At 45.9% G+C, this 19,014-nt stretch overlaps 1 protein-coding gene across 8 annotated transcripts in view; it reads right to left on the reverse strand.

Annotated features, from left to right (window-relative positions):
• Nrp2 (neuropilin 2) overlaps positions 1-19,014 on the reverse strand; it is a 119,169-nt gene that overhangs the window by 23,440 nt on the left and 76,715 nt on the right. For 4 of the 8 annotated variants that reach the window (XM_013520730.1, XM_005397004.2, XM_013520732.1 and 1 more), the window contains exons 13-15: positions 9,522-9,784; positions 7,949-8,045; positions 6,739-6,774 (exon numbers count right to left, since the gene is read on the reverse strand). In XM_013520730.1, the coding sequence (XP_013376184.1) occupies positions 6,739-6,774; positions 7,949-8,045; positions 9,522-9,784 (396 nt within the window). The remainder of the gene's footprint in view (positions 1-6,738; positions 6,775-7,948; positions 8,046-9,521; positions 9,785-19,014) is intronic. The other 4 variants (XM_013520731.1, XM_005397005.2, XM_013520733.1 and 1 more) reach the window with 1 other exon arrangement.

Here is a 19,014-nt window from a genome sequence, read left to right on the forward strand (position 1 = left end):
TGTCAGCTCAAAAGTTTGCTGTCCTTTAGTCAAAATGATGGTTTCCCACATTAAATACACCATGCAGGGCTCAAGGTGCTGGGCTGGGGAAGGATGACACCTCAGGTCTACTCTTTTTTTTGGTACCAGGAATGAAACTCAGGACCTTGCACTTGCCAGGCAGGCACTTGTGCCGCTGGGCTATATCCCTAGCTGCTCAGTTCTACTCTTAAAGCATTTCTGATCATAGAAAATTGGGGCTTAGTGGGAGAATCTGCCTTCTTACTTGAGGAAAGTTAAATCACAATGTGCAGACTGCATATTCAGAATGGCAAGGACAGACCCACTGCCTCAAATTGTCCTCTGCTTTGGCAGTTAGACTCCTCTTTAGTATAAGACCATCTTCACCTTTCTGCCAACGTCCCCTTCCCCAAGTTCACGGACATGTAGAAGACATTAGTGACAAAACCCATTTGAGGACATTATATTGCCTCCTTAAATGTTTTCTTTGGGTAGGTATTTGGAAAAATGAGAAAATACACTATATAAATTTATGCTTTCAGTGTCAAGAGGGTGAAAAGAAAGAGGATACAACTAACAATGCTTTTCTCATTCCTCAGTGAGTCACCTTGAATTTTTGGATGACTTGCACTTGGAGGCCACAAGTTTCTAAGAACATCCTTTGGCTAAAGAGACTCAACTCCAAAAGTACTTGGTGGATCAGAACCTGGTTCTGTCCCAGACTTGAAGGACTGTATGCAGACAAGGCTGTGGTTTGCAAGTGACAGAAAAAGAAAATGATAAGTCAGTTGGGGTTTTAAACCCTACCCAAAGCACCTTTCCAGACAAGAGGAGCCATCCAATGAATGCCAGATGGATGGGTGAATAGATGGACAGATGAATAGATGGATGGATAGACAGATGGACAGTAAGAGGAATGCATTTTAGATGAATGTCCAGACTCCCCAGAAAATGGTGATGACCCACTGGTACTTCACAGAAAGTGCTAGAGATGTGGCTCATCCCTATGGTACCTGGATGAGATAGATGGGAAAAGGTGCCCACATTGGGCAGATGCCACCCGCATCAGGTTCCCAGGTTGACGAATAGCTTGATTTTAGCCCCATTTGCGCCTTATTCCTATAAGGTATCTGGGCCATTGCTTTACAATAAAAAAGCCGGCAAGTTACTCCAAGCCTGGAGAAGAAATGCTGGAGAGACTTCAGCCTTTCCTGGAGCTGGCAATGTGCTGGTATAACTTTCTCTTCGATTGCTCTAACGTCTGCCACTCACTCACTCACATATCTTTCTGTTTTCCACTGGGAAACTGCTTTCCATTCCTGAACTATTTTTCATTAATTTTCACCCCTAATCATCCACAAAGTTTTCTCATTGTTTGAGGTGATGAAAAGCAAATTATTTAAATCACCAATAACTTCACATGCGTTTGCAAGGTCGAACAGGCTTCCATCTGTAAAATGTTCTAAGCCCCTGGAGAAAAGCAATGTGAATGCAAAGAATTTGAATTTTGGAAAACAATAAATCCAGAGAAGCCATGGACAGGAAAAAATTGAATGTTAGGTAGTGTTTCTTCCACTCCTATTTATAAATAGGGTCACTGATTAGTGAGCAATTAGAAATATGGCTATCACCATAGCTACATCGAGTGGACAATTTCTGTGTTAGCCATTGGTCTCTGGGCTACCTATGAATCATTGTTTATTTTTCCTGACCCTCAAGTAATAGATATGAGGATTTGAGAGAATAAGTGATTTTCTCTGGGTTTCACCTAGAGAAAAATAGAGAAGGATGGTAGAACAGAACATAGTGAAATCCAAGAGATGTCCATACAGTTACAAGTGGCAGAGCCAGAACTGGAACCAGGGAATTAAGTCCTTAGCCTACATTCTTACCCATCAGTGAGCTACCTACAACTCAAGGAGACAAACTCAGTTTATAAATAAAGTTTTATTAGAATGCAGCCATCCTCTCGTGTGTGCCTATTGCCTACGGTTGCTTTTGTGCTACAGTGACAAAGTTGAGTACTTGCAACAGAGACTGTATGTCCTTCCTCTGAAGCCTGAAATATTTATGATCTGCCTTCCATTAAATGAGAGTGGGGAAAGAACTGGAAGTGGTCCTTTCCCAGGTCAGTTCCGACTCTGAACCTGACTGAGGATTGCTGTGCCTCAGATCCGGTTCCCACCACGTCCCTGAAATGAGAATGCATCTGCCACAGCTAAGTCACTGGGACCTGGAAGAGGCACCCAAGTTCCCCAAAGAAATATTCTGAAAGACACCAAAGATGAATCTTCTCTGCGAGTAGGAAAGGCTCTTCACACATAAAAATCATGTAGGCCTCGCCTGCCTGAGGACTCCTTTCTGTACCTGTTGAAAATGAAGGGCTGGTGATGGAAGATTTCAGGAGAAAGGTTTATTTAATTTGTGAGATTAAATAAACAACAGAAAAAGGTTGGCTCCTCTAGCGAAGTTTATAGAAGATAGTAGAAAAATGTGGTCACACCCTTTAATTTGTTTGGAAAAAGAATGTTGAAGTCAAAGCATCCTTGAGAAATGACTTTCCCCACTTGTTTTATGGTGAGAGGGTGACTGGAAGTTTTCAGTGAGCTAGCAGAAACTGTGTGGGCCTCCCCATCTGCCTCCCTACCCTGTGTCCACCTAAAATGCTTCTAAATTCAGATTCTGTGGCTGGCTGATGTCTCAGACACTTCTCAACCTTCTTTAAACTAAAGCTTTTCTTTTGTGTTCTTGGAAGGAGAAGTTTTCTTCTGCCCTTACTCAAACTGACCCGGGCAGCTGTTTAGATGAACCGTTTGGATCTGCTAGCAACTTGCAGGGACGGGACAGGAAAGCAGCATGCACACTAGAACACCCCCCCCTTCACGTGGGCGAGGACAGCAGCAAGCAGTTGTGCGGCTCACATGTCTGATCTCCCTCCTGCCCAGCTCAGCAACACCTTGCATTAATCTGGCAGCTGGAACTGTGGGGGGAGGAGCAGCAGAGAGGATTCACACACCATGGCTGCCTATCTGGAGCCCTGGCAAGGTTTAAGAATACTTCTCTGCCTTTCATCAGAGGATTAAGCACACGAACACTAGCTAACGCGCTCTTTGTCTCACAAGTGCTTCTAGTAGAGGGAGCCCCGAGGAAAAGGAAATCCAAGGAGAAAGGATGTCAATCTGAGGCCAGGTCCTGAGCCTGAGTCCTGGGGCGTGGGATGTGGCCCTGGTGGGCAGAGCCTCTGGAAAGCGGTCAATGAAGGGCAGGGTGGAGGTGGGAAGAGAAGTAGTAGGAAATGGCAGAAATTGGCCAGGAGCACCAAGCAAACAGAGCCCAAAGCTTGAGGCATAGATCGCCAGCCAACTCTAGCATCACCCCAAAATGCATTTGATGCTCATTTTCTCCAGGTTCTATCCAGTTGAAAATTAAGGAGGACAGCAGAAAGGCACCCCGTGAAACCCAAAAGATGGGGTGTAGTGCTGTCTGATATGATCATAGGTATAAACCCAGGTCCACAGCTGTCTACCAGCATGGCTGTTCCTTTGAGCACCAGGGATGTAAGTGCAGCCTCACCTGGGTTTCCGAGGTTGCCTAACAGGTGAGCATCAGCCTGTCTCTCTGCTCCTGCTGCCTGCAAAGCCCACAGCCTCCAATGCAAACAGAAACTCTGGTCTGCACTGTGAGCTGCTAAAAATAATCACCCGGTCAACAACGGCAGAACTCCGATCATGGGCTTTCTGTATTTTTACTGGCTTCTTTCTTATTCTTTTCTCTTTTATTGAAAAAAGAAAGTATTGGGTAAGAGGAAATAATCCATCACCTTAATTACACCACTTTTCAGTCTTTTTTTCCCTTTCCCTTTATGCACAGTTTTTCATTTGTTAAAGCTCAAATCCCAGGAAAAGATACATGACGGCACAGTGTTTATAGTCACTCCTTATAAAAAAGAAAAGAAAAAAGTGCACTCCCAGGTTATATTGTTTAAGACGTGACTCATAACAACAGCAAAAAGGTCTTCTAAAAAATTGCATGACAACACAGTTGGTTCATTCTCTTCCCCACCTCCCTTCTGTACACAGCTCTCCTCGCCATGGCCTCTCCTTAGCACTAACTCACACCCTGGTACACAACCTATGTGTATATAGGAAGCATAAAAGGCAAGAATAAAAACACAATGTGATATGGTAAGAAATCAGTAAAAGCCAGAAAATGAAAGACACTTCAAAATATAAAAGATCAGGAACACCTAATAAGCCCAGGTCCAAGGGCCACTTTTATTGCATTTCCCTAAAGGTTTACTGAGTACACATTGATCTCTCCTAATGAATGAGATTACTTCTGTTTCAATGTTAATTTATAATGGGAAAGAAAAGCAACCTGAACTCAAAAAACATAGTAACAATGTAAACGCCTCTTGTTAATGTTTTTTCAGCACCAACTTTCCATATCTTGCCTCCTCCAATCTGATTTCTCTCTATTTCCACTTTTTGAATGAAAAAACTAATTTTATGCCCTGACCAAGAGAGAGGGGCCCTGCTATTTTACCCAGACCTGGATCAAAATATGCAGCACTAGGTCAGATGACACATACAGTCCTCTTTCCTCTCCCAAGCTGAAAATTTTGCTTGAGCGAATACACAGGGAAGCACACTGAAGTCAAACACCCCGAGGCCCTAAAGATGTGACCCCCTGGCCCTGGGTTTATCTGGCTCCCGACTTGGAAGCTCCATGTAAAATGTGCCAGTGTGACCAAGAGTGTCCCTTCTCGACTCTGATTCTGCTCTTGAGTGTTCTTGGCTGAGTCTCTGCTCTCCAAGACTCGGCTGCCTCTTTCCAAACACGCTCACCAGTTTCACTCCAGCGACCACGGGTCACCCTGTGTAGCTTGTACCCTGCCTCCCCAGAGCCCTGGGTACCCATCAGGAGAGCACTGGAAACTCTTACCTTCAAGCTACTAAGCCCTGTGTTTATTTTGGCCAAATGAGCACTGCCACTTGGATTAGATTTAGGTATTTTCACAAGTGAACATGACTGGCCCGTGCAGCCCCGTGACACACATGGCTTCAAGGAAAGCACATGTGCTTGGTTTGTTCATTCTCTCACGGAGGCAAAGCCCTCAGCCATCGTGCTTGTCAGTCATGACCCGACACGGTGCGTGCACAGAATAGCGTCTCTGTGGCAGTTGCCAGCACGTCTTGAGCCAGCCTTTCTGGGAACTTTGAGTCTCAACAACCCAAAGAGTCGGAGGAAACAGTATGAGCAGGTTTTACTTCCCCCGCATAAGCATTACCTTGGGTCTTGAGGCTTAGAACTTGAATTAAATAGGAACCCAAGTTGTTCAGTTTGAATTTTAACTTTCCTTCTAATACTTTGGATTTGCAATCACAGAAATCTTACACACAGAGAGCACTGATACATGGACAGGAATAATCTTGATATTATAAAATGTGTAACAGGCAGTTGCACAGAATTTGGGGAGAACAGGGATAGCAAGAGAGAAAGAAAAATTTGTTCCATACGACTCTGTTATTTTCCTCTATGCTGTTACTTTCTCCCTCACTGATTGTCTTAGAGCTGTGAGTGGTGAGTGGCAAGTCAGGTACAATGATCTGGAGTCAGGGAGAACATCTAGGTGGCAAACCAGCAATTCACCTCTTTCTGCCAGGGGTGGGAGGGGTTAATGAGAGTGAAGATATTGAGCGCAGACGTGGGACACAGAAATGGCTATCTGACCTTTCAAATGCTGTCCCCTAGAGGGCTTGGCCCAGCCATTCCCAACAGGTTACCCTAGCCCTCAGATTGCTCACACCAAATAGGTCTTGAAAACTCCCTGTCCGTAGGTGATGGTGTCTCCAAGTGTGTTTTGCACTCTGGCCAACTGCAGGTAAGCATTTGGAGCAGCTCCTAAGTGTTTAGCATCAGCAACCTGTATAGAAACTTTGGTGTCAACCAGCTGGATTACAAGGAGGACCGAATGGAGAACCCATTGCATTAGAGCAGCACAAAATGACCATCACCCAAAGCTGAAGCCTTCCCCTTGCCAATAAGGCACACGTCCCGAATCAGTCTTTCTTGCTCTGCTCTCTGTTTACTTTTTAAGAGAAGCCATCCTTTCTGCATTCCAGTCCTGCACTTAAAGTGCTCTTATTGTCACTGAATGCGCCCCTTATCCCCTTTGCCAGACTCCAGCTTCTGACTTGGCCAACTCTTCCTAATGATTTTTGCTCTGGTGTCTGTTCCTAGCATTCCTCCCTCACAAGCTGCCAGCCTCTGTACCTCTCTGGGGTTAATTGAAACCGCTGCCTTGGTACCCTGGAGCTGCAGAAAAACCATCTTCAGGCCAAAATAAATCCTTGCCACCTCATTTCATTTTTAATTTACTACGGATTTTTTTTTCCCTTTGGTTCAGTCTTCCCAGTCTCTCCTTTCTCACTGCTCCTGAATTTTCAGCCTCATTGCTCCCCGTTGGACAATGGAAGGCTGAAAGGTTTATCTGTAACCTATTTGTCTCTATTATAGGTTTCTAAACTTTAATTAAACGAAAGACAGCCAGGATCTCAATCCCCGCATCTCCAGGTGTTGTTGGTGCCATCTAGTGGTGGGAAGGTGAGGCATGTGTTTTCTTGTGGAGTTTTGTCAAATTTGGAAGTTTACTCCCTCCCCTCCACCATCACCACCACCACAAAGTCCACATCACATGGGGGAAGGAAAAGGCATGCCAAACAAAATTTTTTTTACCTTTAAAATTCTCACCTGCAAAAGCTGACATAGGTTCTGGAGAAAGAAAACAAGAAAATTTGAGTTAGATGAAGGAAAGAAATAACTGGGTAGACATAATGATTGTGATGGCTTCCATTAAGCTTCGTATTTGGAGATACGATATGGAAAGTACCCCATATCTGCCGGGTGTCCTCAACTGTGTCCAACATATCATCACCATGGGGTTCAGGTAGGTGGAGAGGATTCTCAAAACTGCTTTGGAACAAAAAGTCCTTCATAGAGTAATGGGTCCCAGAAGCATTATAATCAGTCACTTACCACTGATTACTTTCTCAGAGCCAGGATTACTTTCAGATGCCCAGGTCCTGAGGGTTGCCCAGGGGAATGGGGCGATCTCAGTTGCTCTGACATTATTAGGCATATACACAACTGGGACCTGTAGGCCTTGGGGACTTGTTACAGACCCTGTGCTGACTGAAAGCAGGTTCCTATCCTTCTCAGGAGTTCCTTCTTACTCGGGAATGTCTGTCCCCCTGAGGGAAAATGGTCAGAGTGCTCTTGGGATGACCCTCAGCAGTATGTGGCCCTGGTTAAAATGTGTGACTCTCAGGAGGGCTTGTTGCTCAGCACTTCTGACCAAGGTGGCAGCAATGGTGTCCTTTCTATGCTGATCACCTGGTATGCAGTGTATAATCCTACAACTCCAGGGTCTTGGGTATTAGTGGTATGAGATTTAAAGCAAAATGTACCATCTCACTTCATATGTGATGTCCTCTGAAATTCATTCATGGAAGACAATGCCTTGGGTAAATGTGTTATTACTCTTATATAACGTGTATACTATTTTTGCTCACCACTGAAGGCTTCCATTAAGTCCGTCAAAACTTTCCCATGTTTAATTCTGATTGGCAGCTGCTCTCACTCTGTAGCGTTTTCTTTGCTAAAAACCGGAGTTTGGTGAAGGGGTCTTGGCACCCTCAATCCTCATATACTTAGTGCACATCTACTTCTGACCAGGAATTTGTACGCAGGCCTTCACCTCATCCCTCAACCCTTTCACCCTGACGTCAGTCCAGGGTATGACTACACGCACCTCACTGCCTACACAGACTGGGGCTGGCCTATTCACTGGAACAACTGCTTGGAAATGGTCAGTTGCCTCCTCTTGTCTATCCCAACCCTTGGTGTCTTATTTAAAAGAGCCACAAAGAGACAAGCAGTCACCTACCCATGCAGCTATCCAGTGGGACGTCAGTGCTTATCCGGATATCGTCAATGGCGATCTCTCCTGAATGTCCTTTTCCTATAACTCCCTCGAACACAATCTAGAAGCCAGAAGAACAAGAGCCATGGTCAACTAAACTTCTTGGTCCAAATGCAAAGACTTTCAGCTTTCTGTTAACTGCAGCTTAACGTGTGCCTGTGTGTATGCGCGTGCTTGCTGCTGCACCTGGTACACATCTGTTGACCACATGGCAACAGCTCTTGAGATCTTAATTTAAAGAGTTGGTTCAAATTAAATGCATATTTGAGGGTATAAGAAAATGTAATAAGGTGGCAGACATTGTTGTGCAGTAACTAGAATGCACTGATTAAAAGGACCATGATCAGGGTGTGTTTTAAGGGAGGCTGAAATTTCCCTAGCTATTTCTCAGGTTCCTTCTCATAAATCTTCCAAATGCCCAGACCAGGCACGAAAACCCAGAGGATGTGAGCAGGTGAGGGTGCTGTGAGAAACACAGCCTACAGGTTTGGACTTTCTTGTGATGTTCCTTGGGGCCCCATTATTTCAACTGGGAGGGAAATAATTTACCCTCTCCCAGTGGCTCACCGAGCACCCACTCTGTGCCCGGCAGAAGGACAGTAACAAAATCCATGAAGACCTCTGCCTGAGAGGGTCACCATCTGGTGGGTGTGATAAAAATGCAAACAGGTACTTATAAGACAAGGATGAGGTTAATGAGTGGGAACCCAAGCACGGACCACAGGGTCTCAGGGTGTCTTGCAACCCCAGGAGAGGGTGGCTAAAGATTGTTCGCAGAAGACCTGTGCTCTGTGGTCTCCGATCCTTTTTCGTCCTCTCCCTCCTCAATTCTCTCTGTAAACCAGCGCGTGTCCTCTGGCAGGCGGAGGAGCAGTTGGCTGCCTCTCCAGCCATCTGTTGCTGTTCCTCGTCTGGGGAGGAGCAGGTTAATGCTTTGGCTGCTTCTCAGTCACCTCATCCACAGTGTGTCTACTCCTCCCTGACACGCAGCTACAGCTGCGTGAACCCATCTGTGCCTCGGTGTCCTGCTCTGTGGGGCAGAGATAATAGAACTCAATTCCTGCAGTGGTTAGGACTCTCTCAGGTCCACTGGCTGAGGAGTGCAAACCACGTCTGTGCCCCTCCCGGTGCTGATGTTCCTGTTTCCGTCTCCTGGATTCCAAGGGGTTCCACAGCCCCTTCCCTCATGTGTGGAGGGTTTGTTTGTGTTTATTTCCCTGTGCTTTGTGCTCCTTTGTCAGCCTACCTGATAGCAATCTAAAATAAAATGGAGAGAAGAAACATTTGTTGGAGAAGATTTCAGCAATATAAAAGGCAATAGGAGGAACAAAGAACCAAGTCTGGGTGTAGAGATAGGCACATTCTGAATAACAAATAAGAGTGTCATTTAGTTGCCATGGCAACCAGAGAAGCACAATGAAAACAGCAGGGCTTAACCATGTCCCTAATGATGAATGGGCATGGCCCTCTCAAATACTGGAACGGGGATCACAGCGATTCCCTAGCATCTCCCCACCAACTCCCCTCACCACTCCACCTGATACTCCATGTCGTAGCTGGGCAGGATGATGCGTCCATGCTTCCACTGGCCGCCCTGGTCCTCACGGATGACCCACAGGAGCTTACTCTCCTGGCTGGCTTCCCGCACCACCTGCAGCTCCACCCCGCGGCCGCCCGTGGCTTGGAACTGGAACTCCAGGCACACGGGGCTCCGAGGCAGGTGCACTGGCGGGCTGATGATCCGCCCATACTGGCCGGCTTGCCTGCTGTCACTCTGCATCCGCAAGAAATTCCTGTCATCTGGGGAAACAAACCCAAACAGGGATTCCTGGTAAATGCCAGGGAAAGACACTTGTTTGCAGCTGTGGCTCCTACAATGGAAAGTTGGGACTGCTGCTTGGCTGTTTTTATTTATTCATGTTCTTGTTCTCCAAGCCCTTATCTCTTTCTAGGGCTCCTTCAGGGTCCTGATTCCAGTGCTGTCCCCTCCCGAAGCCCTTTCTAAGTCTCTCTAAGTCACATGGTCACAGAAACAGGGTTCTTCCTATTTCTGTGTCAGTCCTATGTCTGGACTGGTTGAGTACGGGCTTGTCTTCTCTCCCTAGATTCTGGGAGGCCAGACTCACATCTTAGTCATTGTGGGCGTACCCACAGGGTCAATGCGGTCTAATGAACTGATTACAAGGAACGGTTTACAGGGGTTGAGGCGGTTGTTAGGCAGAAGGGTGACTCTGGCCAGGTGGTTTGTGCTTCAGGCCTTTGTCATCTTGGCTGGTCACTGTCCAAATGGAAGACATTTAAAACCTTCTGCCCCTGCTAATGCTGCTAGATGATCCCTGGACTCCAGTGACCACAGCTCAGAAGCCAGTGTCAACTTCAAGCAGAACAGGGAGTGGCTGAGCAGGGTAATTCAGGGGACTTGATATTTCACTCCATTCCTTATACACCCTGAGGGGCCTGAACTTGGCCCTTCTCAAGCAGCTGGGCACACACACAGGTCCAATGATAAATATAAGGTTACTAGCACTAACAAAGGCTATGTGTTTGGCACAGGATATATGTATTCTATTAAACTATGGCTTTACCAGCCCAAATGTTTGGAGAATGGCCCTTCTGGTGGATTGGTTTCAAATACTCAGACTCTTATGCTTTAGGCTGAGGTCTTGTTACCACTGGCAGCCACATGCCTTGCAGACACAGGTGCCAAGGTTGGCACTTTCAACTCCAGCATGTGCAGAATTCTGGCCATTTGTGCAGAGAGCAAGGTGCACCTGAGGAGGGACTCTCACCACCTGCTTTCAGCCCAGAAAGACAGGGGCATCTTATGCTGAAACTTCTGCAAGGGGCCAGAAACATGTTTTTGCTGTTACATGCCCAGTGCAGAATGCGGGCACACAGGACATCTCAGTGTCACGTTAATGTGATGCTGTGTTAGTCTGAGATGTGTACAGAGACTTTTTTTACTCCACAAGGGCTGTGAACATCCTGGGGTTGTCAGGGAAGGACAGGCTAGGACTCCTGAGCCCTGAGTCCATGCCACACTGATCGCTTGTTTGTCATCATTCCTGCTGAGATCCAGGTGAGCGATTAGACAAACCTGTCAGCAGCGCAGAAAGAGCTCCTTCCTTGTCAATTCCCAGCTGCCTTGCCCACCGTTCTGGCTCCCTCGAGGCCCTTCTTATTGTTAGACCCTCTGGGATTATTGCTTCAGGAGTCAAAGGAGCCCTGCTGAGGATGCTATGTGGGATTCTAGTTTGCGCTTTCTCTGCATCCACAGCCAGGTCTGTCTTCATACCCTATAACACCTGACCTCTTCAAGGCCAAGATAGCACAGGTAACTAAGAGGCAGCTGTATCCGGGACAGAATTTTAATGATGGGGGTCTGTGAGGGAGGAGATCCAGATATCACAAGTAACAGTGATCTTCTAAATCTACACTCCCCCATGAGATCTTTTTGCCACCATTCTTAATGATAATAATTATAACTCATATTTGCATAGTGCTTTACAGGTTACAAAGCACACTGGTATGCCTTATTTCATCTGCTATATGCTATGAGCTAGGAGATTATTAATCTTTGCTCATGACGAAGAAGTTGAGGCTCATAAAGATGAAAGCATCTTGTCCAAGGGCTGATTACATGGTACTGCCTAGACTGAGGGTTTTCCCATCTTTCTGCATTAAATTCTTTTATTTCAGCTGCCTGTGGGTGCCTGGGCCAGGACCTTGCAACCCATCCCCCTTCGTTTGAGGCAAACAGTTTCCCCACTGGGTTTGCTGCGGCCTTTTCTCCTCTTTCCTTATTCCTCACTCCCCAATTCTCCACCTATCACATCTCTTGCACCACTTGTTTTCCTAACCATTCTGACACAAGCAACATTAACATTCCTCCTCTTCTTTCAACAACTTTAGCATTTAATGATGGTATCACTGATTTTACCTGCCTTTAAAGGACATGAAGCCATTTTCTGAGGGTTCCTGCAGGTAACTACCCACACTACCTGGCTCTATAGCCTGACGGTTTGGTGGGAGCCTTTCTTATTACTACAGTAAGATTGTCGGGTTCTGACCTTGTGCATACCAAGTTTATACAGCCTTTTCTTTTCCCTCTTTCCCTACAGAATGTTATTTCCTTGCATGCACGCATACATACATGACACACAGAGGAATAGTGCTATGAAGCAATACACTGTGAGGACGGAGGGATAATCAGCTAGCCTCTGGCCATCTCTTGGATTCACATAATCCCCTCACAATTCCTTCCATTCTCCTGAGACCCCAACCCCTTTCAAAGGTGAGGTGAATTAATAACAGGGTGACCTGCAGAGGGATCCAGTGAACTGAGACACTAGGGAGAACACCTAAAATGCTCCTACGCTCTCGATAATTTCCAAGCCCTGTGACTGTTTCCACTTCAGTGCTAAAGGAAATCAGACTTCAGAAACTTATCATACAGCATTCTTCCTTCAGTTTCACAAAAAAGACCCACTTGCTGCCTGAAAATCTCTTGGCAGAAATACTGTCACTTGTGTGACTTTTCACTCTTACGTGCAGGGGAAGCACAGCATAATGGGTGGAACAGGGTAAGTAAAATGTGTGCTGGGTGGTGAAGAAGGGACCGACTGGATTTTACCTGGGTCTCTTCTATTGACCCAGCCCGCTATTGCCAAAGGTCTCAGGGCCAGCGTCTTCCAGGGACCCTCAGTAGCCCCTCCTCCCTTCTTTCATGTCTTCTCTTCCCCCTCTTTCTCAACGGAATGATAATCACTGTGCATGATTTAGAGGCCACTGCTAGACCAGGAGTTAATGCTGGTGGCGCGCTAAGCACGAGCAGCTGAAGGATCATAATTCAGCACTGACATCTGAGCTAATCCACCAGTTTGCAGAATCTCCAGACAAGCAGGCCTCTGGATTTCACTTAGTTAAATCATTTGTGCCCCACTTGTCTGTTAAGTGCTATGAGCTCCAGGGAAGAAAGATGATATGTAAATTTAAGGAATTAGCAATTGACATCAGTCAGAGGGATGCTGAGCTGCAAAATGTCCCTGCCTGTCACTGAGAGAGGTCTGACTAGAACCAGGGACATCATGAAGGAATAACTCAAACCAAGAAAAGCCCAGGGAAAGGGACAGAAAAGGCAGGGGTAAGAGAATGAACAAACGGAACACCTCCTGCATGTCGAATACCACACAGGAGACTTCATCTTAGAAAATCTTCCCTTGGAGATGCATAGTCATTGTTTTCAGAGAACTGAGCTCAGAAAGTGGAAGTAATGTGCCCAAGACTTTTGCAGTATAGCAGTGGTAGCGAACCTGTGGCATGTGTGCTGTGGTGGACTATTTGTTATCACTGATAGCTCCCAAAGTTTTGTCATCACTACTTCACTAAGGAAAGTTGGGTTTGAACCTTGATGGGACTGAGTAAACTCACCAGGGTGTAGCTTCTTCTCATCTGGAATCCTGGCCCGAGGGTCCCTACACTTTCAAAGCCCTAGTCTTTCTATTTATCAAATGGACATAATAATAGTATTTGTAGAATGGTATGGAGGAGCAGGTGGGAGGGGCCGTCTAAAGTGCTTTGCCCAGTAACAAGAACACAGTAAGAGCTTAACAAAAGCTACTGCAATCAGGCTGGGGATATAGCTCAGTGACACAGAGCCTGCCATGCAAGTGCAAGGTCCTGAGTTCAATTCCTGATACCAAAAAAAACCCCCCAAAAAACAGTTACTGCTATGACTGTATACACTGTCTCCTATGCAAAGTTAAAAGGGTAGAAAGACCACTGACAACCTAGAAAGGCCAGTCCAAGACTCAAAAATAAGTATAGTTTGGCCTGAGGAGAGTATGGATCTTCTCCTAGATAGGACTGACTGTCAGATCTGCCCACATTCCCCAATCCAGCCAGCCCCAAGTTGTCCATCACACACTTTTACCGCAGGCGTCTTGTGCCCAGCTACAGTAGATGAAATGAAATGTGACACAGCCCCGGAGCAAGGCAACCTCGGGCGATCACTTGGAACAAGCCAGGCCGGCCTCCGAGAAAGAGGCTGAGACGTGCCTGGGAACACTGTGTGTCCTCCGCTTTTCATGGCCTCAGGAGGAAGAGCTTCCTCAGGCCACATCAGCAACATGCTGCTGAGGTCACAACCCTTGCTGTCAGGAGCTTCTCACATTTAGTTTTAAGTCTTCCTGCTGCCATTTAGATACATTTCCTCTTTCTAACCCTGATGGAACACAGCCAGTGTCTGTCATCTGACTTAGAAACTAGCATTTTAACTTATGAAGAATTAAGACCTTTTAGCTTTTGGTTCTCCAGGAAACACAACCTTTGCCCCTTTAAAAATATCCCCTCTTTCCAGGACTTTGGTTACAGGGAGCTCTCTCCTGACCCCTCTTTCAAGATAAATGCTTTAGTCTGTTAAGTCATGGTGTCCATACATAGATTCTGAGATGGGACATGAGATATAAATGAAAACTGTTCTTTGAAAAATTCCTTTACAGCCTACTATGATGGAGCAAAGGCCCGGCATGGCTAGGGTAGGAGCTACTCTACCGATTTACTTGCACCTTAAGGAAAAGTCCCTTGGACTGTCAAGAGGCTGTCTGAATGTGACACCTGACCTGCTGGAAGCTGCCTCCTTGTTCTCCTGTGGCTGTGATGCTGGCCACAGATAACATCTCACAAAAAGACAATGGAAAGGAAGTATGTTCAGCTGCTGAAAGAGAATGAAGGAAAAATGTCCCAGAGCCACAATCCCTCTCCTCCTGGACCTGACGTACTTGGCAGGCATTTGCTGAGTCCCTGACTCGAAACATCTGTTGTTGCCAATGATACAGGGAAAACAGTCACATGGGAATGCACAAGAACAACAGGAGTCAAAAGGGCGGGGAGGAAGTGCAGGGGACAGGGTCGCTCAGCCGTTTCAACCTGCTGCTGTCTCTAGGAAGAGCCTCTTGATATTTCACCTGGCAATTTATAGCCCCATCTGGCTTCAGCTGCTTCAGAGTCACGTGAACATGTGACTGTGGCTGGCCCAACAGCAATGGATTCGGTTGTGTCTACACCTTCCTGAACCCTGGAATAAATCACCAGCTTGATCCTCCTGGCTATCACAAAGCCAAAGACACCATCTGTCCAGCGCACACATCTCCTGGCTAGCATCTTGCCCTCCCACTAGAACAACCATCTGAAAGAATATTTAGTGCTGCAGGAGGTGTAGCCTCTCAGTATAGGTCATACTTAAAACATGAGTCAGCCCCTCAGCTGGCCTCCCAAGGTCAGTCTATCTCTGCTAAGGTCCTCAAATTAACAACCAGTTAAGGGAAATATCAACTTGGGATGAACTCAGCAGGATGTTTTCAAAGTTTACAACAGAACATTCTGTGGACATGGAAGGTTTCAGGCCTGGTCTTTGCAGAAGTCTACCTAGTGCTGTTTTTTTGTTTGTTTTTCTATGTTGGCCTTCATGGGAAGGTCTGCCACTGACAGTCTTGTTATCATTCTGCCCCTTCACTGACAAGCCACACACTGCTGGGGAACTCAGCCACTTACGGCTTTCAGAAAAAAGGGGTGACAGCTCCTCTCTACTACTGTTGTCTGTCTGTCCTCCCCACCCCTCCTTTAAAACCAGACATGTTTCCCTACTTTCTTTAAAGAAGAGCCTCTTTTGTTTTATGTTCTAGTTGAAATTATCCCTTGAAAAAAAAATTTTTTTTTTTAATAGGAAAAAGCCAAACTGCTTCTGGTTCTCGTCTATCAAGAACCAAAGTGCAAGCATTTTCCCAGCTTATATCTGCAGTGGCTGTGCCCCAGACAAACCGCAGCAACCTCTTCCTGAAGTCAATGCAAGCTAATGCCAATCCCATGTCTACACCGCTTGCTGCTACCAGTCCCACCTGGTCTTTTGAGCTCAGAGAATTGCCTTCTAATTCTGAGTCACTGCTAGCTCACTGTCAGAAACCAAGCCCGTATACGTCAATTCATTCATCAATTCTTTGATTTCTCCACAACTACCCACCCACCTTACCCACCCACACTTCACTTGGTCTTCTCCTATGCATATCCATAGTGAATCACAGCTCTGCTTTTCCATTCTAATGATGTTTATTCAATGACCCAGGCTGCACCACACCAGCCCCAAGGAGGAATTAACATGTGTACCCACTTACAGTTGAAAGGATGGCTGCCATTTGTAGAATCTGAATATAACGAACTGTTATTTATTCCCACTCAAGCTTAATTTTGAATCCAGGTAAAGGTCTGCTTTCTCCACTCTTATATAACCCAGGCAGAGCTTTGTCCTTTTGTGATGCAGTGTGAATCCAAGAGGGCTCTGCCAGCTTTCTTTACATCACTGTCATGATTTGATGTTAATGACGCCAGGCAACACTGTGATCATATGTCACAAGGTCAGCCATGGCCATTGTAGGAAACAGTTCCTAAGGAGCACCATACACTTGAGGATTGTGAAGCTGACCTGGTATGGGGCTTTTTATTTCTGGTCTTGTTGCATTTCTGACAATAATGATAATGGCAACAATACTAGCTACTATTTTTATTGTCATTACTTAGTATTTGCTTAGGATGCTTGTTTTTAGTATTGGAGGTAAGATCTAAAGTCTCTTATGTGCCAGAAAGCGCTGTACTACTGAGCTCTATCTCTAGCACTAGGGTGCCCTTTTGGACTGACAAAAAGTAGTTCCTGCACCATCTAATGCTATATCACTTGCTTTCTTTGTGAATGGTCAATGAGCACACTCCACTCCCCACCCCACACATAAGAACTGAAGACTTTCAGCAAGGGATCACACGGAAGACCCACCCCCCAAATGCTTGCTTCTTGGTTTACACAAAACTGGGGAACAAAAACATCAGCAAGAGCCCCCTGGTTGTTGTCATGTTAATGTCCAAAGGCTCTAGAGCAGTGCGTGCAGTATGACACTCCGTGTTCTATATGCCAATAAGGTGTGACTACTGCACCCATGGAATACAGCTGGCACAACAGTAGACTTGAGGCCTTAGCTGTATTAATCTTAATTAACTTCAATTTTTTATTTTAAAGCGAGAGAAAAAAAAGAAAAGCAAAATAGCAACAACAAAGACAAAAACAGAACAACACAAAAGCAATAAAAAAGGTCAGAATTTCAAAATAAGTGACAGGAAATTAACTATGGTTGTTATATTACACATTGTTATCTTCAGTGAAGCTGCTCAGATTACCAGATGTAAGAAAGCAAGATTGATCAAACAATTAAACATTAACTGTTCCTTTCAATAAATCAGTAGAATTAGTAATAGTTATCTTAGCTATCATACCTATTTCTATATCTATATCTATATTTATATCTATATCTCACTTCCTTGTCTCCTTTTCCCCCTCCCAGTTGTTCAGTTAACTTCAACTGAAATAGCCGTGTGTGGCTTGTGGCTCCTTTATTCAATGCTGCAGCTATAGCTACCTGGACCTACTCTACCATCTCAGGAGTTTTCACCTACTTCCCTAAAGATATGAATCTGATCATCCCCCAAACTCTGTTTCTGATCGAACACCCGAGAATGTGTGTGGAAAATTAGCAAACTCTTCTAAGGGTGCCACTGTCACTGTACCTAGAGAAAAGGCCAAGTGGCTTCTCAGAGAAGAGGGGCAGGCTGCTCCACCACCAGGGGTCACTGAATTGGGAACAGAGTCCCCAGGGGTTGGGATGAAGCCACTCCAGGCAGCTCAATCACAAGCAAAGAGCTAAAAAAAGAAATTCTGAGTGGCTTGAAAGACTATCTTGAAAAACAAAACCAGTGGAACGAAACCAGTGGGTGTCTTGTCAGCCTGGAGCAACCATTACCACTAGCCAAAAAAACAGAACTAATTACTGGCTTAAAAGGAGAAGAAAAAGGAGGGGGTTAAAGAAAGAGCGAAAACAACTAAAGCAGAAAATATCTAAGGAATGCCAGCAGTTTCCAGACCCTTCTGTGCAAGCGGCCTGTGTTTGATACTTCACGGGGCTCTTTCCTCCCGCTCTCCACCTTTTTCCATCCGCGGTGTCTGGGTCCTGATGAAGACCCTTTTTTCTGACATTTAATTCTGCCTGTTTACCTGTTGAATATGGGGGTGCAGCACATGGTATTCCTCTGTTCGGTAGGAGAATGGTCTCCCTCTTGTGGAGTGACGGTGTGGGCAGCACGGTGGCTTTCAGGTTGGCCTCTGCCTCACGAGCCACTCTGAACCCACTAGCAGCCGCCCTGCCCCTAACCAAGTACAGCTGCTTCCTCTCTCCCAACTGCCCCTCAGGGCCTCATTTTTTTTCTTTTTTTGAAGAAAGGACCACCCTGAACAGAAAGGGCGTTGTAGCTTCTGCCTCCAGTTTTTTTTTTTTTTTTGTAAGCACAAGCAAAATGGAAAATACAGGAAATGGATTTTAAAATCATCAGAGGACAGAGGGAAGGCCCTGAGAACGATATTATGATTTTATTTCCCGGAAGGATGTTACAAGTGCTCCTTTCCCAAACTTTGGAGATTCCCCTGGAAGAGGAAAATAATTGTTTTCCTTGTCAATATCTTAAGGGAGGAACAACACTAGATGTAGCAGTTCCGTATGGGCCTAATTTTCTCTGTCCCCATCCATTCAGCCAAAGGTTGGAATTCTGCCTGCATTGAGAGCTCGCTGGGAAAGGCCCTCTCCAAGCGCGGGCTGTAACCCATCAACCAGGGCAAGGACAGACACTGGAATTCCACCCAGTAGCCAAAGGCAGCGGCGGGGGCATCAGGTGTGGGGGCGGCACGGTGGAAGGGCAATGGCAGTACAGGCCAGGGTCAGAGGGAGGCAACATAAGCTCCTCCAGAAATGCCGTTCACTTGCTAATTTGTAGCCTTGGATCCAGGGCAGAGCTGCCCTCAGACACCTTTAGAGATAATTTGCTTAGAAGAGCGCAAGGGAGGAGACCAGAATTATTAGAAAGAACCAGAAGTATTAGAAAGAAGATGGGCACTGGGTCAGAGCTAGTGATTTGCCCACACCACAGGGAGACGGCTTACA

This window comes from Chinchilla lanigera, unplaced genomic scaffold (assembly GCF_000276665.1).
Source record: "Chinchilla lanigera isolate Chin_1 unplaced genomic scaffold, ChiLan1.0 scaffold00056, whole genome shotgun sequence".
NCBI classification, from domain to species: Eukaryota; Metazoa; Chordata; class Mammalia; order Rodentia; family Chinchillidae; genus Chinchilla; species Chinchilla lanigera.